The sequence below is a fragment of the Ptychodera flava genome, chromosome 5, assembly GCF_041260155.1.
Source record: "Ptychodera flava strain L36383 chromosome 5, AS_Pfla_20210202, whole genome shotgun sequence".
In the NCBI taxonomy this organism is placed as follows: Eukaryota; Metazoa; Hemichordata; class Enteropneusta; family Ptychoderidae; genus Ptychodera; species Ptychodera flava.
This window is the reverse complement of record NC_091932.1, coordinates 11,229,878-11,255,458: the sequence shown is the minus strand read 5'-3', so window position 1 is coordinate 11,255,458 and position 25,581 is coordinate 11,229,878. Positions and strand designations below refer to the sequence as shown.

General features: G+C 37.3%; 3 protein-coding genes across 4 annotated transcripts in view; 2 read left to right on the top strand and 1 right to left on the bottom strand.

Annotated features, from left to right (window-relative positions):
* The window catches only part of LOC139133003 (replication termination factor 2-like), a 35,743-nt gene extending 32,869 nt beyond the window's left edge, over nucleotides 1–2,874 (top strand). Inside the window, exon 8 of the mRNA XM_070699344.1 lies at nucleotides 143–2,874. Within this exon, the coding sequence (XP_070555445.1) occupies nucleotides 143–417 (275 nt within the window). The 3' untranslated portion in view covers nucleotides 418–2,874. The remainder of the gene's footprint in view (nucleotides 1–142) is intronic.
* A 4,028-nt stretch (nucleotides 2,875–6,902) lies between these two features.
* On the bottom strand, nucleotides 6,903–16,270 carry LOC139132995 (N-acetyllactosaminide beta-1,6-N-acetylglucosaminyl-transferase-like). Of its 2 annotated transcripts, none has more exons than XM_070699338.1 (2): nucleotides 16,165–16,270; nucleotides 6,903–15,518 (listed from the first exon to the last, which is right to left on the bottom strand). In XM_070699338.1, exon 2 carries the CDS (start codon nucleotides 15,436–15,438, stop codon nucleotides 14,014–14,016), a length of 1,425 nt encoding a protein of 474 aa, XP_070555439.1. In that variant the 5' UTR covers nucleotides 15,439–15,518; nucleotides 16,165–16,270; the 3' UTR covers nucleotides 6,903–14,013. The 2 variants fall into 2 exon arrangements, with proteins under 2 accessions (XP_070555439.1, XP_070555438.1); XM_070699337.1 differs by having other exon boundaries at nucleotides 6,903–15,521; nucleotides 16,165–16,253.
* Nucleotides 16,271–16,420: 150 nt separating this feature from the next.
* Nucleotides 16,421–25,064, top strand: LOC139132996 (nucleoside diphosphate kinase 6-like). Its single transcript, XM_070699339.1, has 5 exons — nucleotides 16,421–16,584; nucleotides 17,184–17,286; nucleotides 19,971–20,094; nucleotides 20,374–20,450; nucleotides 22,356–25,064. Exons 1-5 carry the CDS (start codon nucleotides 16,486–16,488, stop codon nucleotides 22,517–22,519), a joined length of 567 nt encoding a protein of 188 aa, XP_070555440.1. The 5' UTR covers nucleotides 16,421–16,485; the 3' UTR covers nucleotides 22,520–25,064.
* The last annotated feature ends 517 nt before the right edge of the window (nucleotides 25,065–25,581 follow it).

The following is a 25,581-nucleotide window of genomic DNA, read 5'->3' as shown; positions in this document are numbered from 1 at the left end:
CTGTTCAGCCCTGACTTTCAGTAAACAAGTCCACACTCACCATTGATAACAATGGCTTTGGACCAAACCATGGTGATGAAAGGGTTAAGAATGTGCAAAACACATATAAAACCTCAATGTTTTCATTACTTTTTTTATGCAGACATTCCCAGCACGTCTGCCGGACCAAAACCGAATAAACTTCCCCGGAAAGAAGGTGAACCAAGCACTTCAAAAAGAACATCAAATGGAGATGTGAAAATGACAAATGGTAAATCAAAGCTCAGCAACGGTAGCTCAACGTCTGCAAGTGGTGAGAAAAAATTGACGTACGATGTGAAGAAGAGCCAGGCGTACAAATCTCTATTCTTTGATAAAGAGAAGGAGAAAAAGAAAGACCAGCCACACTGGGTGACTTATAACCCATATTATAATTAAAAAAAAGAAGTATCTTTAGAACTGACATATTTTGTGAATTTTAACAAATAAGGTCAGCTTTCAGCTTTTCTTCAGAAGCCAGGGTCACTGTTTGAGATAAACGTTGCCTTTTGTTCAGTGTAGTAAGGCCAAATTATGTAAATACTTTGTTTTGCACCTTTTTAAAATTGCAAAAGGATGGATATCTGGTTAAAAGCACATAAGAAAAATTTGGCACAAAATTAATTTTCTTTTATTGTATTTTCTCATCTAACATACACATTCTGTCATAATATGCTGCTATAGGGAACCATTTTACATCAACAAATGGTTCAATGGTTGTAATATGACTACCCTGAAGAAGAATTTTGTTGAAATATAAAAGTTATAGCTTGATTTTGTGACAGAATATCACGAGTGCTGACAAATTCTGCATGAAAAGTGTGTTCTTTCTCCCCATGAAAAACTTTGAAAATCTATGCACGAGAGAATACGAAACAAAGAACTTACTCTGGCCTCATCATACCCTGCATGTTATGCTAAACCAGGACAAGTACTCATCCCTGACCCATGCTTTGTATCTAGGCAACTTTGAACAGGTTTAGGAAAAGAGATGGAGAATTTGAGTGTTGTGTCAGAAAGCTGAATTTCCGTAAACATACCACTGTTTTACTGTAAATTGAAAATAATTATTTTTTATATTGTTTGAATGTAAAGACAAAAAATTCCAGATAATACTAGGGTGTCAATGTATGAGGAACAAGCAAATTTCTGCTAGGTTTTGATGCAAGACTTGATGCAAACCAAGCAAAAATGAACTGGTTTTGTGGATTATCATATTGTGCAAATCTGTCGACAAGAAATTTTTGTCTTGCATATGATTTATGCACATATCGTGTATGAGATAAATCCTGTGCTTTTCCTTCACTCTTAATTTTCAATTTAAGAACCAACAATTTTTTTCCAAATTAGGGTGGGGGACATCTTTCTAGTAACAGGAACAGGGAAAGTACGTACCCAATCCATTTTATATCCTCTACCATCAACCCTTATTCTGCCTTATTCTGCCAGGTCTGTCAGATGCCAGCTGAAAAGTACAAGTGGCATTGAGCCACCACTATGTCTACATGTATTTTCACATTCTTTGAATGTATATCATAGCAAGGCAAGTCAGTAAAATCATCTTGACAGTATCTGTGTTTTCAAGGGGCCTTCAAATTTTTAAGTCTTTGTTACATTGCAACACGTGGATCGTGTTGTGCCATACCGGTTAAAAACAACTTGACAGGATGGTGACAGATTAAGCTTGCAGGGTAAGAATAATTATCATTAGGCCAGGGGACAGCAGAAAAATTGCTTTTGTTCCTCCCATATTTCTACTTATATTTATTTCGTGAGTAGCGTGTTACATCAAAAATAATCTCAATATGCTGTATATTATGCTGTGTAAGTTTTATGCTTTTGAAAAAAAAAAAATGTGTAAAACTGATGGGAAGAAATGATGGAAGTATGACATATAACATGAACACTTGGTGAAAAACCACTACAAAAGAGGAGTTTCAAATTGGAATATAAAATTATGAAGTGTGTGCTACTTTTATACTTGCCTGGGTTTTCCAAACCTTGGATGCATAGACCGGACCAGCCATAAAACCAAAACAGTGTTGCCAACAAATCCATAGAAATGACATTAAATTAATCAGATTTAGTTAGCCAGTTTTGTCTATGTCTCATTTGGGACCATTGTTTATGCATGATATCAAAACATTTCCCATACTGATGCGATATGATATTGAAGCAAGTATCCAATTTTGATTCTTAATGCCTATCTGACAATCTTCAAAAATTTTAACAACACTGACTTCAGTGTTACAACTAACTTTGGTAACGCTGTGATTGTGAGGTGACTCAACTTGGAGCTGTGGTAGAAACTGCTGTCCAAACACAATCAATTTTGCAATCATATCCATAGCCTGTACCCTTGACTGAAAGATTCATTCACTCGGCAGTGCTCTCAACGCTCCCCCAGAGGATAGAGAGCACCCTTGAGATCTTCAGTCTACCCATATTCATATAGTAAATATAAAAACAGACCCACAAACGTTTATCAGCGGAGGAAAATTCTTTGATCATACATTTGTCAGTCTCTGCAAAGAAAAATGCTTTGTGTATAATTAGAACGTATTTTAATTGAGGATGTGGATGTGCTAGCAACAATGACCTAAGAAATACAGACATTGATTTTTCTCTCCTTGTGGAATTTTTGGCAATGTAGTTTTGAATACAGCTGGTTCAGAAAAAAGAAGTTTTTCCAAATACCAGATACTTTGCCTGCTAACATTCAAACTCCATTTTGTCAATTTAGGAATTTCTTGTACCAGGTATGTTTTTACTAAATGTACATGTACCGGTACATGAACGCTTTTGTGCAGTAATGTTGAAGTTTACAAGAAAAGAAATAAATGTATTTCCAACAAATGTACATCTGTTGCTCTCTTTATTTTGTAAAGCTGTAGTAGCTGTAAGTTTTGGTACTTTCTTCAGTAATTTGTGTTCTGGAGTAATGCAGTAGTGTTTCCTTCTTATGAAGGGGAACACCATTTGATTTCTGGGGGGGGGGGTATGGAGGATTTTGAGAAAAAAAAATTTGTCGCCAGGTGAGATAGAAGAAAAAAAAAATTGATCCTGCCATGACCTGAGAAAAAAAAAATTGTCATAACAGACAGAAGTGAAAAAAAAAATTGTCACAATGCACCAGAAATTAGCAAAATTTGGAAACCCTATTCTCATGTATTCTTTGCTGGCGCGCCGCCATAGGCGGCGCAAATGTTTTTACCACAAACAATTCTTATGTTTTTCCCAGCACTTATGATATAAGCATGCACTACATAGGTCTACTTACACCTCAGTGTGCACACTCAATGTTTTCCTTCCCTTTTCTGACCCAAGAAATGATTTCTGTTGCAATATCTCAATGGCATAGGCACTATCTAAAGGGGACTTTTGACTTCTGTAAATTGTGAAAATTTTAAAACACAAGACAGGAGTCGATAAACTAGTGTTAAAATCAATATATTATTCTCTCAATATAAATATATTAGGAAGATGTACAAGTTGACGATGAAAAATTGTGGAACAACAAATGCAATGAAATACAAGGGAGAGGGTCACTAAAAAAATTGAAAACTTCAGGGGGCGTTACTCAAAATGTGGAGAGGAAGAAGGGGGACGGGGTTACTCAATTTTTTTTGGCGAAATAAATTGAAACACATCTCAGATTGCACCATTGCACACATCCATTTCTCAAAATTTTCAATGCGAGAGGGGGGCACCCCCTCTGGTGCTCTCCCCCTTGGGTCTTCTAACAGTGTTACTGGTAAAAGACAAATTTAAAATACCTATCGGATTGCACTACACTGCACCGTAGCGCACATCAATGTCTCAAAATTTTCACAGGATCTAGGACAAAACTGAACTGTTGTGAATTCATCCTTTATTATCACAGAAACATGTTTTCATTTACCTCAGTTCAATGACCATTTTGACAGTTAAACATATCATATTCATGCTTTTCATTAGAAGCTTTCAGCTGGAGAAATGACACAAGAAGGTCACAGATTTTCCGTTCCTGTATATTTATCTTCAGTCTCTGGCAAACAGAACTGTTTTTTACAAATTGTATTGTCATTGTTTGGTTGTTGAATATTGTGACACAAACACTGATCATGCATAAAATGTAAAAAAATATTGCAGTGTTTTCAATGTCATTTTCAAACAGTTTTACCAAATGCAAAATAACCTGAAATTCCTCTCAGATTGCACCATTAAACACATCAATTTCCCAAAATTTCCAATACGAGAAGGGGAAACCCCCTCTCGTGCTCTCCCCCTTGGGGTGTTCTAACACTTTCACTTAGTAAAAAAAAATTAAACAACACCTCTCAGATCGCACCAGACTGCACCATTGCATACACCAATATCTTAAACTTTCCATGCAAGATAGGGGAAAGCCCCTGTGACACTTTCCCCCTAAGCCTCTCACGTGTTCTCCCCCTGTACTTTCAAATTCTGCCCGGTCAGATATCCTAGTGAAAAGTCATCGTTGATGACACAGTCCCCACTTGTTAATGGGTACTTTGATTACAGGTCCTCAGAGAGGATAGAGTCCTCTTCATTAGGTCTATGATAAAAATACTTTTGAATAAACTCGCTTGATACATGTCTGAGTTGTAGTTCAGGACATGAAAAAATCGTAATAATATGGCCGCCTGGCGGCCATATTGAATCGTATCACAAAACAAATCGACGTGAATATGTATGACATTGGTCAACGTCCTTGTACTAAGTTTGAATAAAATCCGTTGAGATATGCCCGAGTTATGGCTCTGTACATGAAAAAAATCGTAACAAAATGGCCGCACGGCGGCCATATTAGATCGTATCACATGAAAAATTGACGTGCATATCTATGACATTGGTCAATGTCCTTGTACCAACTTTGAATAAAATCAGTTAAAGCATGCCTGAGTAATGGCTTTGTACATGAAAAAATCGTAATAAAATGGCCGCCTGGCGGCCATATTGAATTGTATCACAAAATAAATCGACGTGAATATGTGTGACATAGGTCAATGTCCTTGTACAAAGTTTGAATAAAATCGGTTGAGATATGCCTGAATTATGGCTCTGTACATGAAAAAATCGTAACAAAATGGCCGCCTGGCGGCCATATTGGATCGTATCACAAAACAAATTGATGTGCATATCTATGACATTGGTCAATGTCCTTGTACCAGCTTTGAATAAAATCGGTTGCAACATGTCTGAGTTATGGCTCTGTACATGAAAAAATCATAATAAAATGGCCGCCTGGCGGCCATATTGGATCGTATCAAAAAACAAATTAACGTGCATCTGTATGACATATGAAGTAATCCTTGTACCAAGTTTGAATGAAATCGCTCCAGGCATCTCTGAAATATCTGCGTGAACGGACGGACGGACGCACACACGCACGGACGCACGCACGGACATGACCAAACCTATAAGTCCCCCCGGACGGTGTCCGGGGGGACTAAAAACCCTGTCATAATACCCATCCAAATTAAACAATATACTGTATGGTTAGATACTGCGTGAGCTTTTATATCTTTATTTTATTGTGACTTGCAATTTCATTTTGATGGGTTCACCTTTTTTGAACCATCATGAGATAACTGATGATAGTCTACCAGAGTACATCCGGATTTCAAAGGGCTTTACTGTTGCTGTATTTTGTAAATTTTACAAATACATGTATTTGTATTTAACTTTTCTAAGTGGGGGATCAGTCAAAATTTCAGAGTTAGAGAGGGGAGTTACTCAAATTCATCATGGTTGACGGGGGGGTGGGGGGGGGGGTGGTCACTTGAAATTTCTGAGTTTCAGGCCGTAAATAATGACGGCTCCCTTATATACAACGCATCACAAACTTGATGACAAAGAAAAAAAAATTTGCATTGCTACTCCACTTGGAAAAAAAAAATTGATGCAGCTCTGACAGTAGAAAAAAAAATTGCTGTCACTGTGACAGGAAAAAAAAATTTGCTCCCATACCTATTTCCTCCATACCCCCCCCCCCCAAAAAAAAAAAGAAATCAAATGGTTCTCCGCGAAACAATGATGACATGCCCAGCCTTCAAGCTGTCAACACAACTTGTATGCAAGGTCAAAGGTCAACTGAAATTCAATCAGGACCAGAATTCATTTGTCAACAGTAACATATTGTTTACAGTGTGTCATTTGAAAGGGCTAGTACTTTGTATATCAAAATGCTTTTGGAAGAAATGTAGGTTAAAAGTATGAAAAGCTACAGACTTGTTGCTGTCTTGGTACTGTGTAATTTCTGATTGGCAATTACATGGACGTTATGTGGTGCAAAGATATTCGTCAGCTTTGTCAGATCAAGGCGGCAACAGTTGATCAGCAAGCGCTCAGCTTTGTAATCCAGAGGGTCAGCAGTTTTTCCCTGTGGCTGTTGGGAAAGCTATATGGTGATGACATATGACATAGATTTCAAAACACTTTTGCACTCATCAAAATGGTGGACAATTATGCTGCCAATCATTGATTGGATCATTGTACTTTCATCCATCTATATATAAGGAACATTCTGTTCTTCATGATCACAACTTCAATGTTCTTAGCTAACAAAAACTACTCAACACTTTGAGCTGCTAACGGAGGCTCTTTCAAATTTTGATCTCCAAAAATTTATTCCATCATTCCAATCAGTCAAGCTTGGGACACACAATTTTAATACTTTTATTCCTTGTTTGTCTTTTCAATAATCATACCAGTAGTTATTTTTTGTCTGCTCAATCATGGTTACTCTGGGATAGAGTTACTGTAGATCAAATTAAAGTAGTGAGTGGGTGAGTGAGTGAGTGTGCATGCAACAAGGAGTCAATGTGTAAACATGACATAGCCATGCATTGCAAAAAAAAAGAGAAGAAAACCAGGCAAGATGGCTTCCATCTAAAATTTATTTAAAAATCTGCTATACACAATAAAATGATGACATAACACTGACCAATAAACACAGTCACTGACTGTAAATTCCTCCGACACTATTCAAAACACACTGTCTAGGACAGTGTTGTGTTGTTCCACAGTCAACTTTGTTGAGAATTTTCATCACTAAAAATACATGAGTAACAGAATAATTCTATACGCATTACACACACATTCTATCATTTATTCCACATAAATTGTTAATTTATCACAGTATAAAGATTTATCCACATATTTCATATTATAGTAAATTCTATGAGGTATTTGTTCACAAAAATCTTACAATGCAGTACTGCAAAATTCTAATAATTTGATCTGGGTAAACTGAACTAATGTCTAATGACTCCTACCTCTCTCTCTCTCTCAAAAACATGACAAAAAGGTTTTAGTAAAACTTACATTTTTAATAATTGGTCACAGTAACACTTTATACTATGGTTGACCCTTTGAACTCCAGGGTCCAAAAAATCTTTTGAAGTGGCTGTTAACAGTCTGAATCAGTTTCTGATCTGCAAAATTCAAATCTCTGGAATGAGTTGTACGGACCAGTACAAAATGTTTACAACACAAAACTCAATCAGTATTTACTGGTCTTAATGGACTATTGGAATGGCAAGGAGTCACAAATTCTTGTGAAAATAGTCATGGAATGGACTACATACTACCAGATTTATTCAAAACCAAAAAATTGAACATTAAAAATTCAACAACACTTATAAAGAGCATGTACCCTGTAACTTGCCATAATTTTTTTACTATTTTGTTTTTTTAAAGTCAACTACAGTTTCTTGTTCTACTCCCTAAGCACATTGAGATGACACAATCTTATCAACTCTGCCTGTGTATGTCTAGACTTTATTATACGGCAGTTTACATTTGAATTCTGGTCCGGACTAGAACTTAATGTAAACAGTAACAGTGCATTTACTTTGTACAGATGCTATGTTTGTAAACAAATGATTGGTCTTTCAACATGCTTTTGGAAGTAGAACAAGAACTTGCAATTGTAAAAAGAACAAAAATAATGAAAAATCATTGAAAGTTAGCGCTTCTGGCCGATAAATAATAAGAAATCTACTGGTATATAGCCTACAACTGAGTACAGACAACGGGTTTGTTCACTTGAACAAAATTTTAAAAAGTAATAACTCCAAACAACGAAGTCTAGCTCTTGTAGATCAGTTACTGTTTGGTTAAAAATCCAAATATCTTGAAAAGTTAATTTCACGTATCCATGATAGATATTAGATATTTTGTAATATCATAATCTGTTGCATTTCTACGAGGAATGCATACATGCAACTTATCTTGCACAGTTCCCAACAGGAATTCTTGAATTTTAAATCCAGGATTGTTTTCTGTAATTTGTCTCATTTTCCTGTAATTTGTCTCATGGAAATTAATGAGTGATCATGAAAATGCCATATTTTCTATCATTCTCGAGGTGTGACTTACATAAATGTCTTTCAAGGTGTGACTGACAAAAGTGAATTTTTTTGTAAATCTTGAATACTTTTACAAAAACTAAGAAATATCTTACACATAAATTAAATTTTTGTAGACTGTCACATTTACAGTCAAAGGGCTTGATCAAGGACTTAAAACTTTTTTTATCATGAAACCGCTAAATTATAAGTTAATTGCGCAATGTTTTCTTAGCCGAAATGAGACCTCCCAATGTGCATGTGTTTAACACTTATGAAGTACAAGGAATGTGGGTGTTACCAGTACTTCCGTGCTGAAATTCTTTTTCACAATGTATTCTTGATGAAGAGAGGTTAAAAGTTGACATAGAACAAATATGGCTACAGCTAGCACATACATCAGTGCTACCTACGCACACACCCTGCATTAGAAAATACAAGTATATGGACAAAAAGTGCTGATTAATGTTTGCTGTATAAACACTTCACAAACAACACAGATTTTGAACATTTGAACAGGGTACCGGTACAGTCGTACGAGATACCATATAAGGTATGCCCCATCAGATCATAGCAGAAAATCTGAAATCTCTATGCAGGTCAACGCTTATAAATGTGCGCCATTACACAAAACACCCAAGTCCTGAAGTTTATCACAAGCAAGCTATACTTTAAACACCATACCTGATCAGAGTTGTGACAGTGTTTCTGTCAAAATATACCAGTGAATATTTGGACAGCAATATGGGTTATATTCTACAATACTGACACTAGAAAAAAACTGAGACGGATCTAATGAGGTGAAAATAAAAACTCCTCAAATAACCATAAACACTTTTTTTGGTCAGTTTTTGCGAGATAATGTTTAAAGTTATCAATTTTGCTGTTTTCTTCACACCCCAGTGGGTGAAAATAAAGGACCTACCAACACTCTTTGTAGAAGACATGCTACAGGAGACATGAATACAGCATTTTTTTGGAATGATGTACTGTACAGCAGAACTAATGAAATGGAACATATGCCTAACAATACTGACCCTATATGTATAATTTGACAATATTTACATATCAAAAAGGCGGATACACAGTTGGTAAGCAGACCGTTTACTTTTCAACACAGGGCTTTGGTACATCTGTAAATAGACATGATGGAGACTTCCAGTAGAACAGGCAAGGTATAATTTAAGTCTATTAAAGAGACAATAGAAGTTAAAATGATCCTTTTATCACCAAATTTAGCTACTGCACCACCCCTGTGATTCATATTGCAGTGGAATGTAAGCTAATTTTTCAAAAATTCTTGGTAAATTTGCCCTTAGTTTCACCAAAATATTGCAGGAAAATCTGTTATCAGTAGGGAAAAACACCTCCACCATATTTCCTGTCATTAATTGTCCTCTGTGGTTGTATTGGAATTTAACCATAGACCCTTGAGTTTTTCATGTGGGTCTATAATTTAACAGGGAAAAAAATTAGCTTCAATAAATCCATGAGATCATCAGATATACAATGAAAAATATAAAATGAAAGAAAAAAGATGTGTATGAAAATAAAGATAATATTAATCTTAAGATAATATTACATCCTGAAGTAAATAAATTAGTACACTTTGTGCAAACTATAAACAGCCTCAAATAAAAGCTTAATGGAAAGATCTCCAGTCATTCGTATAATTTATATTAAAATGTACAAAAAAAAATAAACTATCAATGTGACAGATTTCGGCCGCAAGTAAAATAATCAATTTGAGTTTTAGAAAGACAAATCCTCTGAAAGCAATTCAAAAAAGTAAGTATTAAAGTAGGTACACAAACATGTTGTGACTATACACTTGTATGTATGTGTGTGTGTGTATGTGTGTGCCTGTATATATATACACACACAGATACACATAGTTTATACACATATTTTATATGTGTGTATACATATTTTGCATTTCTGTGGAAATAATAGTCATATGTATGTATAAAAGATCACTGTACATTGTATATTAATTCTTGAGTTATGTCGAAGAAATCTGTATTCCTTGTAACTCAAAAAATTGTTGAACTCTTTGAGTCAATTTCAGAATCTCAGGAAGTTATTTTGCATGAAATTCAGGACAGTAGAATCAAGACAATATGTGAAGTTTTTCTGATTAAACTTTTCAGATCAGTGGTGCATCAATTTAGCTGGGAGGGTACACACTGATATACATGATCTGCACTCTGAGTCACTGATACTCTGTAACCAGACTTGGAGTCACTGAACAGAACAGCTGAGTACCATTTGTTCGACAAAGACAATAAATTTTGTAAAAAAATAAATAATTAAATTTGTAGTTGTGTCTGGCCTCATTTTCTGCCTAATCTGATTGCATTTCTCAGTTGTTTTGCATGTGTCCTTTCTTGTAAGAACCTTGTAAAATCAGGCTTGAGCCACTGCTAAGGAACCAACACACTTTACAGTAGTATGCACCTCAAGAGTCAAAAGTGGAAAACTTATCTTCTGTCCAAACCTTGCTTAATGACTTTCAACTCTTACCAAATCATAAAAAAATCAGGGTCACCGTGCAAAGTTTGGTACTAGAGAAACAAATAACGTAAAATTTACCAATGTTTGCTATTCAAAATGGCCGCCATCCCTGTTAACTCAGTGGATAAACATTAAATTTTCAATTTTCCGAAAACTGAGATTGTAAGAATTTTTCTTACTTCAAGAGCTTGAAAATGACAGCCCACAAGTGGTAGACCAGAAAAGCATTGGAAAAATTTGAGAGTCCTAGTATCTGTCGCCGAGGCCCATTCTACCTTATCTTTCTCAAAAAACAGACATCACAATTGATTTGACTCAATTATAATGGACTTTTTGTCCACAGAACAGCGTAAATACTGACCTGATGTGTAAAGGAATCATTCATGTGAAGTTTGACCCCCATGCAATTCCCTCCGTACAAATTTATCAAGTTGGTGAATTCAATAGCCTTGGTGATTCAAGCCAAGGTTGTAGTAAACACCAAACTTGCATTAAGTAGCCATTTTTTTTTGTGGTTTCAATAACAGGGTGACTTTGATGGATATCTGCATCAGTTAGCAAATACTTTGTTGCTGAATAATTACTACAGTAGCATATGCTTCAGTGACACCTCAATGGCATACATGACAATAAATGCATGGGTTACTGTCCTTGGCCAACAACATGTGAAACCATGCATCTTTTTTTATAGCCAACAATCCCTATCATATGTGTCACTGCGACCTGGGAAAGAAAAATGAGTAGCCCAGCATTCTGAACAGTAAGCTGCTGAAACACTTTTTATCACAAAGTTTGATCCCGTGATGTTGCACTGGAAGTGGTTCACAGCGCCAGTAGCTGTAACTTTTGAAGATTTTTTCACTATTCTTATTTTTTATGTCAACCCTCGTTTCTTGTTCTACTCCCACCAGCATATTGAGATAAACAGTATTCAGCTTGTCAACTTATCCTCTACATGTACAGATTGCACTTTTATTATTGACCTGTAAATTCTGGTCTGGACAAGAATTTAAATGTAAAATAGTCCATTTCACATGTATAGACACTTTGGTGACAAGCTAAACAGCTTAACTCACAGTAAACATTCAAAACAAACCTACTGAAAACAAGTTTTCACTGGGTTATTTTAGGGAAAATCAAAAATTTCGTTCTCTGCAAAAAGTTAACACAGGGATGGCAGCCATTTTGAATTTCAACAGTTGGTACAGATGGGGTAATTTGTTTCTCTGGTACGAAAGTTTGTATGGTGATCCCTGGATTTTGTTCTTGATTTCCACATGGAATAATGTGCCTCCATGGAAAGGCTGAGCAAAGGTTAAAGTGTTTGAATTTTGAGGTTCATACTTTTTCAAAACATACCTGAGTTGGATCACAGAACCTTTGGAAAAAGGATTATTGGTAAATGAATGCTCTGAATGTCTATTGCCACAATCTATACAGTACTTTTTGGATGGGAAACTCTTCACACATTGAGTGCTTGCCTTTGTTCATGACATCATTCATGAAACACTGATTGTTGTATTGATAAGAAATCTCCCATCCCCCGGTAACACACTTGTCTGTGTTGTTGGTTATTGTGAGATTCAGAGAACAAACAATTTCTGGTGTGCCCTCTGAGCCAAAGTGGCTGTACACATTTTAACCATACAATAGCTCTGAGGGCTGTGGGTTACCGGTGATAGGCCTCCTACCACCTGCTGTGGTAGGCCTGTAGCCAGTAATACACAGCCCTGCCACGCGTAGCTAACCATACACTAGCTACAACTTTCGATAAAATATCCATAAATGTAATTTCAGGAGTATGTTTAAATACAAAGTAATAGTGTTGCCAATATAATACATTGTGTAAAACATGCAATGTTATAGTTGACAAGTGCATTCCATTCCAGACTAAACTTCACTTTTAAACTACAACATTCCAGACTGAAATTCACATGTCGACTACAACTTTAACATCACAGACATACTGGCTGTGTTGACAGGTTGGATGATAGGAACGCCAACATGATATTGGCAGCGGAACAAGAAAATTATTTCACGGACAGAACACAAATAGTGGCATATACATCAACTGTTAACAAGCTGATTGAGCTTTAACGCACAAAACATACGCACACCAGTTTATATAAATGCCACCTTACATTATACCCCATTGTGATGCTCATTTGGAAAACACCCACTAAGAATTCTTCAGCATTTTGTGAACACTGGCAGAGTGCCACAGAATATTTACCGTGCATGCATTCCAAATATATACAAACACATATGAACTGTGAAATTTTCAAATGACTTATGAGATAAATCTTTCACGCTTTGTGCAAGTTCTGGTGCCCATCTTTACAAAACGGAACCAGTCATAACTGAAACAGGAGTGCCATTGACACTCTGTACAGTGAATATCACAAACTTTGTGTTGACTTCAGTGAACACCAATGACAATACATGCTTGCATTCAGTTGTGATGGTTTCATGCAAGTAACAGTACCTGAAATGTAATTACCTTAAAGCTGACAGTCCTGATATAAATTGCTAATATTTCTTGATTACCATTATTATTTTGTCTATTCTATTAGCCATGTTCATGGTCTGTACACAAAAATTATAATTTTACCCTGTGTGCACTGCATACAAAACACATTGCTGGTTTATGGCCATACCATGTCTGTACATACCCTAATCTTAAGATACCATCGTACATTTTAACAATGAGGAAAGTGAGAATTATTCCACCAAATAGTGACTGTTCAAGTCACAAAGCATTATTCGATATTTCAACATAAATTAATCTTTCATCTATTTCACAATGTTCATTTTTTAATGTGTAAACAGTTATTTTGATAATTACTGTACTATGATTTGTACAAGTATCACAGGCAATTGTAACTTCACCGCCAAAATTTCAAGAAACTGATTATCACTTCCACAAAGGACAGAATTTTAGTACTGTTTTAATGTTTTCATAGACTCTGGCTAACAATGATTACTGTCTATAAATTTAAAATATATTAGTTAACAAAATAATGAGAAAGAATTTAGAAAAGATAATTAAAAAATGTGAGTGATTTTTGAATATTAAAGCTAGTAAGTCTTTGAGTACTTTTCTTGAAGTATAAGTAAAGTTTCAATTTTAGTTGTCACCGTACAGATTGTGCGGGAAATTGCTCCAGTTAACAAGTCTAAGAAGCCTGTTTTTCAACCACTCTTCCAAGCATTGGACCACAACAGGGTCAAGGTTGAGGTCAAATTTGTTTGCGAAGAGATGGTGTTGAAATGTGAGCCACGGTAAATCGCCGACTCCAAACACGCAAACTTGGCGGACATATTGGCCTGCACATTTGGGGTAAAGCTTACCATCATACTGAGACCATTTAATGGCCCTGGCAGTGGAACCCCAGGTGGCCTTTGGATAACCACCTGGAATTCCTGGAATACGCTGCAGGGAAACCCAATAGTGCTCATCTGGAGAATAGGTATCCTGGGACCACTGGAGAAAATCCTTTGGTATCTTGTCGTTGAGAACCCAGTGGACATATTCTCGGCTGAAGACATTGTATGCATTGCCAAAGTATATGGTAATGTTGTGAGGCGGCGGCGCTTTCGTTGCTCTGCCATGTACAACTTGACCATTTTCTACACTGTAAACAAAATCTGTTCTCTCTTTCACAAAGCCATCAGCCAGTACGCCAGGGATGTCATTCAAGCCTTTGAAGGCTTTCAACTGCTGCATGATTTCACGGTTGGTTTTCAGAGGGAAGTCTTGCCCTGAGAGATTGATCAAGTACTTCCATTTTACCTTGTCCCTGATCAAATCTTCCATGCAGTTGAGATCAGCTTGTAACCGAGAAGCTGTGGCGTAGATGACATTCTCGAGTTTGGATGCGATGAAGACGTTTTCAAAGCAGCTGGCAAGGTTAACAATGGCTTGCTTGAACTCGTCAGATGCTTTCATGTCAATGTGAATGCAGTACAAATTCTGTGGCATGTATATAGCATGGAGTAGCCTCTCAACCTGAGCTGCTTCTTTGTGCACAACAATACTGTAGGCAATCGGGTATGCACCCTCCTCTGCTGACAGTGGCTCTAAAATGTATTCTCGTTTCTCTTTAAACACATTGCAGTGAAAGGTCCACCTGATGATGGCATCATCCGGGATCACTTTTAAGTTTTCTCCCCACGACCCGTTTATTATGTGCTGAACTTGTGTAATGTCGTTGAGACTCCCAGACGTGAGAGACGAGCATTTGCTCCCTTCTGTGAGTCCCTGTACTTTACAGAATCGTGGGTCTCTATCCGCATTTATCTCACCATGCTTCGGAAGTGGAAGTTGCTTGAGATTAGACGTTTCTTTGGCAATGAGTAATCTGGCAGCATGGTCCTGTGCACCAGCTGCCTTGACTTTCTGAAGCACTCCAGTGTTCTGAGGTGAACTTTCATCTCCGTATTTTGCAATCGACTCTTTGGTAGAAAACAGGAATGTCAGCTGGATGAACAGGCAAGCAGTGCCCATGAGGATCAGGAATGGGAACAGTTTTGCACATTTTCGGCATATCATTCTAAACGGTCCAAGTAATCAGCAAAGTCCAGTATTAACTAGTCTGGTATTAGACTTGTGTTTCTGTGCCGTTAGACCGTCTGCTATAAGAAAAGAAAGAGTAATAAGTGTTTAAACAGCGTCCATGACGCACAGATTTACAATTTACCAACTTACTTGGCTCTACGGTCGTACCTTGTAGGCGTGTGTGTGTAACCCATAAGTCACTTGAAGAACGGACGTGTAAGGCAAGCCCTGCACATAACTTCATAAGATCTTCAAGGTCGCAATTCTTACTCTGCTAGTATCAATAAATTTTGTTTACATTTTAGCCAATGGAACTCGGCGGGGTCACCTATTGTTTACTGGCATTGAGAAGGAATCCCTACAATTGAGGCTGAAGGGCTGTATTTCATATGTAAATGGTGTAAAGAAACGCCCCGTTGCCCCTACACTTGTAACACGATTGGGTTTTCGGCGACTGCGGAGGCCTCAATTATCATGCATGGTCGTCTGCCAGACTGTGACTTGCTGCGATATCTGAGTTCATGGATGTAAAAAATAGATGCTGAGTTCAACTTCAAGTACAACACCCGAACTACATTACGAAGTACAAATACATGCACATGCAGTTCCCCTCAACATAGAGGTAGTAACGGAGAGCAGAGATTGCTTACGAAATCAAACATTTAGGCAACCGAGTCAGGTGTAAGACAGGTCCCTGCTTCGAACCGTATGTTTTCTTACCTTATTCCCCCGATCATCAAGCTTGTCAGAGACCGGCTCTCACCTGTGCACTGGCGCTGTCGCGCTGTTGATAAGGCCGCTTAGACCAATACCAAAAAGCAATATGAGTCGAAAAAAAGAGAGGGAAATTTAATCATTATTGTGCTCTTGGACAGGGCTAAAACACATCAAATGGTTCCAGGTTAACGTTCTCATATTTTATTTGCCCCTGTCAAGCGTAATATTTAATGAACAGATTTTATCGTCATGTACACTCCTTAGGTTGTCAAGAAGAAAGTACAACAATGGCTGCGCCCTATGGATTAGCATGATTATTCTGAAATGACATCGGTTGGTGTTGTCAAACGTGCTGCAAATGTTCTGGAACTCACCCTCGCGGTAATAAAACCTGATGTCGTCGCACAACCTCTAAAAGTTCAGGTATTTCATCCCTGTTTCTCGTTCTCGATCGTTCAACGCGTTTAATGCCAGGCATGCAGGTGAAGCATGCTGTACGCTTACCGGACACCTGGTACCACCCCTAACTATCAGTGGTTCAGAATGGTCCTACTTAATTTTGTAAATCACAAATGTGCCATGGACCTGGTAATGAATTACCTTGAATGAAAATGATTATTGGACCAGTTTTATGGAATGGATTTTTTCGTCTAATGAAATGTGTGGTCTGCCGTCTATAGAGGGCGTATACTGTTGGTGTCCTCTGGCCAGCTGTGGTTACTCACTATAGCTTAGCTGACAGTGAGTTGATGCAGCCAGCAAGCAAGTACTGCTTTTCGTCCAGCACAATTTTCGAGTGAACTGTGAAGTCCTAAGGTCAACTCGAAGGACAGTCCATCTGCCAAAGGGACTGTGGTTGAAGTTTGCAAGTTTTGGATTCATGGATGGAAATGATTATCATTATGAATGATACAATGCCCAATTTCTGTATCAAACTATGTTTCATAATTGATTTAACATCACCACTTCTTGTGCATAATAGTTTGACAGTTTGTTCTCCTATGTGTGATTTTTTTTTTCAGGAAATCAAAGAAATCATTCTGCAAAATAATTTTTATTTCATTCACTCAAAAATTCTGACATGGAGTAAAGAAGATGCTGGTAAATTTTATGCAGAACACAAAGGTCAGGAAACAGTGAGCTAGTACCATCTACAATTATTATCTTTTGGTTTTGACATTGGGTATCTGAGAAACCTTGTAATTCACAAAGACCGCACACTTTCACCAACATGGTTTGGTTCAAACCCATTCAATGATGATTATGGTCCTGTTTACAGGGCATCAGGAATGAGTAGGTTAAGGGAGCCGCCATTATTTATGGCCTGGGTGGTCAGAGGAATGTGGGGGGGGGGGGGGGGTCACTCAAAAAATTGAAAGCTACAGGGGGGTTTCTCAAAATATGGAGAGGAAGAAGGGGGTTACTCAATTTCTGTTGCAAAATGAATTGAAACACCTCTCAGATTGCACCATTTCACACATCAGTTTTTCAAAATTTTCGATGCGAGAGGCGGGATCGGGACAGCCCCCTCTTGTGCTCGCCCCTCTGGGTGTTCTAACAGTTTTACTCAGTAAAAATGCAAATTGAAAACATCTCTCATATTGCACCAGACTGCATCATTGCACACATCAATTTCTTAAATTTTTCCACACCAGAGAGAGTACAACCTCCTCTGACGCTTTCCCCGTCAGCCTCCTGCATGTTCTGCCGCCCCCAAGTACTTTGAAAGTCAGCCCTGTCAGATATCTTAGTGAAAACCTTGTCATGATACCCATCCAAAGTAAACAATACTATATGGTTGGATACTGGTTATAGCGTGAGCTAGCTTCTACATTTTATTGTGACTTTGAATTTCATTTTGTTGGTTTCACATTTTCCAACCGTCACGCGATGACCAATGATAATCTAGCAGGATATGAAAGGTCTGTACTGTTGCTATATTTTTGTAAATTTTACAAATACATGTCTTGATATTTAAGTTTTCTAAGTGGGGGGGGGGTGTCAGTCAAAATTTCTGTGTTGGAGAGGGGGGTTACCAGCATTGGAAACTACCGCCCGTCCTCCCGTCCGAGACGGGTAACTTTTCAATCGGACGGAAGGAAAATTGTACTTCCATGTCTGTGTGTCGGGCTCTCGATAGTAGCCCATACGGCATACCCAGTAATCTCATTGATCAGCTGCTTCTAGATGTTGTGTAAAATAAACGAAATGTAGTATGCCAATACGTCCGACTTCAACACGCTTATGCTACTGAAACTGTGTGACGCTGGAACGCAATGCAAGCGAGACATGTAAACATGGGTAAACAGGAAGTCGCTCATAGTAGTAAATCTCACACTTAGCGAGATTTGCGCGATAGCAGATACACAGTCATTTGTAGCAGGACAGGGGCTGGACTCTGATTATGAATCAGACTTTTCTGATCTCCTGGAAAGTGATGTTTGTAGGGACACTGACTTGATGTAATCTGTTCTTGACTCATGTCAGCGCTGATTTCATCAAAGAGACCATGCACAGATCCATGATGAAATGTCCAGTACTCGGTTATCATCAAAATGTATAAGAGTGTTATCAGCATTGTTATTGTAGAAATTTTGTATTCAAGTCCGGATTAGAATTCATTTCAAACAGTGGAATTCAGAACAGTTTGTTTGTAAGATCACAGTTAATACTCATGTTGAAAATAAAGTTGTTTACAGTTTGAAGTACATAATGGTTTTTTGTTTTTTGAATGAATGGATTTGTCAAAAATTCAGGACAGGCAACTTTCTGGCAGGACAGGCAAGTTTTGAAAGTTACCTGTCCTGATGTCTGGCAAATATTTTGGCCAGTTTCCAACACTGGGGGTTACTCAAATTCATCTGGGGTGTCAAGGGGGGGGGGGGGGGGGAACCGGGTATTATTCAAAATTTCAGAGTTACCGATTAAATTCCATTGACACCCCCAGGCCATAAATAATGATGGCTCCCTAGCAATGAAGGGAGATATGACAACAAGTAGAATTCTCCATACTTAAAGCAAGACTGTATTGAATTAGATATACATTTGCGGTATTGGACAGTCGAATCAGCATGCATTTCCTAATACTAGTTGTTGATACCTGATACTTCAGAGCTTCAGTACTTTACGTGTGATAGAAGCAGCCCAATTTGAGGGTAGCGATGGTTGTGATCGTTAGTTGTTTACCAGTTGTAGCAACAATACGATAGCAGCATGAATGAAACACAAATTCTCCCATTTGAAGTTTGGACGAGTACTGTTTTTATGCATTTGTTTGTTTTGCAAGTCTTGGTCAGCGCCTCATGACCAATTTTATCATTCTTGTATCCATAATTTCTCGAATTATTTAAGTATTATGAAAACATTTCAGTCAAATGTTTATTTTTGCACACTAGTTATAAAACTGTTACATTATGTGAAACAAGCTGTGCAATCACTGAGTTCACTAAACATTGAACCCCAACATAATATTCCTACATCTGACAAAGTCATCAGTTTGTTTTCTCCAAAAGTTCGTCTTTGTTTTCAGTCAAAGCGATATGCTTGTCTCAGACCAATACCAATTTTAGCAAGCTCTAGCGTATTCAAATTATTTTGTAGCTATTTTCAGAAATAATTTACACTGAAGTTTGCTCACATTTGCCTTCCACAATGCTGCCTTTTTCATACCATAGTAACTTGTACGTCAACACTGTTTTTGAAAAAACTTCATAAAAATGGATGTTCAGGTATCTTTATAATCCCCTCCTCACACCTAATGATCCATCCCTTGGTATCCTTATCTCATGTCTGTTTATTTCGTGTTCAAGGTAAATTCTTCTACAATCGTCTAGTTGGTTACATGACCAGTGGACCAATGAGTGCTCACATCCTGGCAAGGGAAAATGCAATAGCTCACTGGAGAAACCTAATGGGACCTACAAAAGTTTTTAGGTACTGCTGCCAAGTTTTTTTTTTTCAATAAAGTTATGAGCATGACGAAAATTGAACACATTGTTGTGTTCTGATATCTTTATCCTCTAAAATATTCTTTGACTATACAGGCAATCTGCAAAAAACCTTATTGCAAAACTTTAGATATCAGACAACTTTGAAAAGGCAGTGCCTTAGGTTATATCTAAAGTATTGATCAATGTACTGGCTGTATCACATCTCAGGGTGAAAGCAATTGATATCTGGGAGATGCTAAGTTATGATTTGTCCAACCAACAGAGCAAGGGACTTGGCACCGGATTCCATCCGAGCGAGGTATGGGTTGACAGACACAAGAAATGCAACTCATGGTTCTGGTAAGTTTCATTTATCGAAGTATGTATCCAGAATATAATTTAGAGTACAAATGGCAATGAAAAGTAGTTTGTGTACTATCACACTTGCGATGAAATAATGTAAATGTTAGTGCTAAAAATAACAGAGACAATCATTTCATCATCTGCCACAATGCAGTTATAATAGAGCGATACACTTGTACTAAAATATGTCCTGCGATGTATCTGGATTCGTGCCTTTCTCATGCATATATAGTTACTCCAGGTTTTCATATTCATTATTCAGACAGCCAAGACACTGTATGACAAATGTGATTGGTACCAGTCATATTCCATCACACAGATGATAATACCTGGCTCGGAGAATGCCTTCAGCCAATGAGTAGTCATCTGGAAAGTGACCACAGCATTATTTTCTTAATAGTGCACATGGAATTTAAATTCATTGCTTCTCATGACCATATTTCAGGGGAAATTTCCATACAGCTGTAACAGGAAATTAATATTGTACTTTCTCTTTATTATCATATCATTATGTAAAAACAAGGCGGCGTTCCTTACTTCTCCTGCACTGCTATCTAGTTTCCAAATAGACTAGATGAAGTGCTTGAACTGTGTCTCCATATAGGAACAAAATTAACCCTTGGAGATGTTACAACGCTTACAGGCAAGCCTTGCCACTTCGATGCCTGGTATGCATGTTTTTTTACACACACTAAACGTTTTCATATCATTAACAGGAAGGAACCTAATGACTGGATTGTTTGTACAGGATAAACAACAGAATGATAATACATGTAATAGTGTGCCTGACTTTAATTTGGATGTGTGTGAGTTAATAGCCATCTGGTCGTAAAGACATTAATTTGCACCCCAGACTGGTGATAGTAATCTGTCTCAAGGCTTACCTGTCAGATATATTTCGGTGTCGGTTTTCTGTTGTTTATCCTGTACAAACATCCAGTCATTAGGTTCCTTCCTGTTAATGATATGAAAACGTTTAGTGTGTGTAAAAAAACATGCATACCAGGCATCGAAGTGGCAAGGCTTGCCTGTAAGCGTTGTAAGTTGCTCACTTTGTTTCTTTCATTTTAGAAGTGAAATTGAATTGACTTATATATTGCAAACTGATAGATAACAGTGTTTTTGTTGAGGGCAGTACCTTGGTAAATTTTAACAGGGTTCCCCAGTCATGTTACTTAGGTTTCTAGAGATGTTATAAATTTGTACATGGGTTCCCAAACTATGTGCATAAGTAGCCAAACCTTAGCAAACACACTTCAGAGGTTGGGAAAAAAAGATACCTTGGGCCCTACGTATAGACATAACAGATAACTATGATGATGGCGTAGTTGTTAGTTTCTACCAGAAATGTCTGCTGTAGGGTTGGGGGGGTTTGCAGGGCAGCGGAGGAATCTGATTGCAAATCATATATCGCAGGACAGGGAAATTTGATCGTCACGGTACGCTCAGCAGGGCAGAATTTGGCAACACCAAATCCTAAACAACTGTATCTACTTGTAGCCTACCGTAAATTTTCTTCTAACCTTGGGTATTTGACTTATTTTTGTAGCCTGTGGGTGCAAGATTTGTAATGGCTTGGACAAAACATCAAATTCCTGTTAGGCCCTCACTCCCTCAAGGTTAAAAACATTAATTGGTGCATTACTTTTGTGATATTTGACACTTGTCAAGTTGTTCATTGACATTATTCCGCTTCATGGTTAAGTTCAACCCTTTCACCACCGTGGTTCAACTTATCACAATGATTTTGTATGGTTAGTGTATAGACCTGATTAGCAGGAATTGGGGGGTGGGGGGGTGAACAGTTTGAGGAGATGCATGTTTTCTTTACAGTCAAAAGACACCGAAACTGAGAAATTACCCCCTAACACTTTGTCAACTTTCACTTTCTGTCTCTTTCAGACTCACCGGAATCAGCTCGGAGGGAAATCAGCATTTTCTTTCCGGAATTCAACATGGATGAGTGGTACAGGAATGAAGAATGCAACTTCAGAAACAAAACTTGTAAATTTTGTTCAGACAAGGATATTCATGTTATCACGGACAATGATGGTTGTACAAGTTGATGAAAAGCGTGGTCCTGGTAATTGTTTACCAATATGTGAGGAATCTGAAATTTAAAAAATAGTATTTGTCGAATTCTTTAAGAAAGTCTGAATTTCAACAGGATATTTTAACAGTCAAGTATATGTTACCCATGAGTTAGTGCCATGATTTGCAAGAAATCTGTTTGCATTTGAGAGAGCCCTGTATGCTCTGCTATGTAACCAACCACTGGCTGATTGTGCATCTTTTCCTAAGATAAATGGTTTAATAATCAAAATTTTTCATGAAGACATGTTGTTCATTTCCCATCCCGTACATACTGATTTATTCAACAACTTGTCACTGTCCTGGTCCTTGCAATGTGTGACTTTAACATAGCTGAAATAGTTCCAAGTATTGGTAACAGCATGCAACACTTTTCATAACTTAATGCACCCTTGTGGAAGATAACATGTAGCGCCACCTGTGGTAGACTTTACATTTCTCCTCTTTTTAACAGTCAAGTTTGACAACATCTTTTAGGATGCATGGCATAAGTTATGGCATTTATTGATGTTTTGCAGATATTTATATACCATTTGTAATGTAGGATTTCCCCATCTATGCCTACATCTCTTAAAACACTTCTAGTAAAATATCACAGAAGTCATCTAATCCATGATGCTCCTGGACATTTATGATAGCCAAGTAGCGTAGAAAATGGTCAGTTCCACCATTATACAGCAGTTCTATGAAGGCCAATATTTAAATTATTTTGTTGCATCTCAAAACCATGGCAGCATCTCCAGTTCAGTATCTATATTCTCATATTACCCCAGATGTTAGCTGACCCCTGGCAAGAGATAAATGAGACTTTCATGAAAAAGTGCCCAATAAGAACCATCACAGCTACATTTCAAAGATAATTTGGTCGCCAGTTGGCAAATTATAATTATTATTATGTAACCTTGGCATGTGTTATGCATGCAGAAATTCCAAGACACAGGTGAATTGGTATAAAGTTATGCCTCTCAGGGTGTAGTCCAGGAATACCCACAGCTGAACTTTACAAATCCCAGATAAACAGTCTGGTTGTCTTTATTGCTTCTTATCAACTATAGGCCCACAAAGGAACCATCAATTGCTCTGCTCTGACGTATGACTATGATTTCGGTTTCATCGCCAGTAATGAAGTAAATCTACCAACTCTTTTATATTTGTAAATTGTATGGTTAAAAAAGAGACATATAAAATCCAGCCTATCTTTAGTGTGCTCTTCTCTTATACCAAGAATCTATCAGAACTTTTTACTGATAATATTATAATTCCCGGTCTCTGTTCTATACACACCTTCGAATCTTGAAGGCAGTACATCAAGTTTCAACAAAAGCAGCAATTATGTCTCTTGAACTTATGTGAATTCTGATGTGGACCGCATGGTACAAATGGCCTTATTTATGTTCTTTGAACATATATCTTAAATATCTGTGTTAGGCCTAGTTCTTTTCCACCAATTTTTCCTGTTACAATTTTCTGAATGTGTGATTTCCAAGAAAATGAAGAATCAATATTTACACCAAGATAACCTGCTGAAGAAACTTTTTTAATAACTGTAGTACCGATACGCAAGTTACCCTCAAAAGTAACCCTTCTCTGGGGTGTTTTGATAATCATATAGTTTGTTTTGTCTGCATTTATGGTTAATTTATTTCCCTTACACCATTTGTCGATCTCATTAAGTTGAAAAGTGACGTCATTCAAATTTATTTGCTGGGCACATACAGATCTAAATATGTTTGTATCGTCGGCAAACAGCCTAAAATTAAAATAAGTGGTTGCATTACAGATATCATTGATATAAATCAAAAATAAAGTTGGAGCAAGTATAGATCCTTGAGGTACTCCACACCTGCTTTGTCTTTGAGTAGAGGGTTCCCCATCAACCACCACGAATTGATTTCTATCTGATAAGTAACTGTGAAACCAATCTAGTGGAATACCCCTAACCTCACTTTCGTTTTTACCTTCGCACAGATTGTTTCATGGCTGCACAAACTTTCACACTTCTTAAAAGTGGAGCGCCTGATTATTTAAACCAGTTCCAATATGTATCCGATATATATGTTTTAAATACTCATGGGTCCAGTAGCCACAATTTATACTAATTTATATAAAAGTTTATAAGTACTGGACAAAGGTCTTCTACTGTGCAACTACAATTTGGAATGATATTCTACAGTATATATGAAGCAGTAAGAATTTGCAATACTTTAAAACCCAGATGCGCAATTTTCTCCACAACAAATTTGTGAACGATGGTTCTTCACTGGATTAACGTTTCTATTGTCATATGCCTTTTCTGTTCGGTTGTTGAAGTGTCTCAATGAGCCACCCACTGTTTCTAGTGATTATATTATCACCTGTATTACATTAGTTTTCCATTTGTTTAACATCCTTCCTTAAGACTATGCTGTAAATTGTGTTATATGTTGTAACCAAGACCATCCACTTTAAATAAATAAATAAATAACTAAATGAAAGAGAATAATTTGATCAATTTATCTGAAATAAAGCTGATAAAATACCTGTTTCTTCGTGAACAATTTTTTCGTACCCTAACATTGTTAATTACTTAGTCATGTAGGGCGAGGGGCAGTACAATTATCTTTTCACATTTGTCGATAGACTGAAAAATCCATTGTTCCAAGGCCTGAGGAGCTTAGAGAGCGCCCTCTAACGACGGATTTTCAGTTTACTTTGTCGATTAATCATTTAAATGTTGATCTCGCTCATAAAAGTGAAATTTAACACTCACATCACACTTGATAAAGGGCAAAGCTTTAGGAAAGATATGTAGCAAAATAGGAAAATCCATATCGACAAGTGGTGACACGATTTAAAGAGGTCTACGTTGAGATAAACTATAAGGGACTGCTCGAATTTTTAGTGTTACCCGTTAGAAGAAAATTATCATTTGTCAATTCCTAATAAATGGTTATACTCACGTGGTAACGTCTGAATTATAGTGGCTGTACCATTAAAAAGGAGTGTATCATTAGAGACTGTAGTTCAACGATAGCTGAACCTTAACCTGATATGTGTC

Coding starts and splice junctions, on each gene's coding strand:
- LOC139132995 (XM_070699338.1), bottom strand. CDS start 15,438: ATGATATGCCGAAAATGTGCAAAACTGTTCCCATTCCTGATCCTCATG.
- LOC139132996 (XM_070699339.1), top strand. CDS start 16,486: ATGACATCGGTTGGTGTTGTCAAACGTGCTGCAAATGTTCTGGAACTC. Junction 16,585..17,183: donor CACAACCTCTAAAAGTTCAG/GTATTTCATCCC, acceptor TTTTTTTTTCAG/GAAATCAAAGAAATCATTCT. Junction 17,287..19,970: donor ATTTTATGCAGAACACAAAG/GTCAGGAAACAG, acceptor TTCGTGTTCAAG/GTAAATTCTTCTACAATCGT.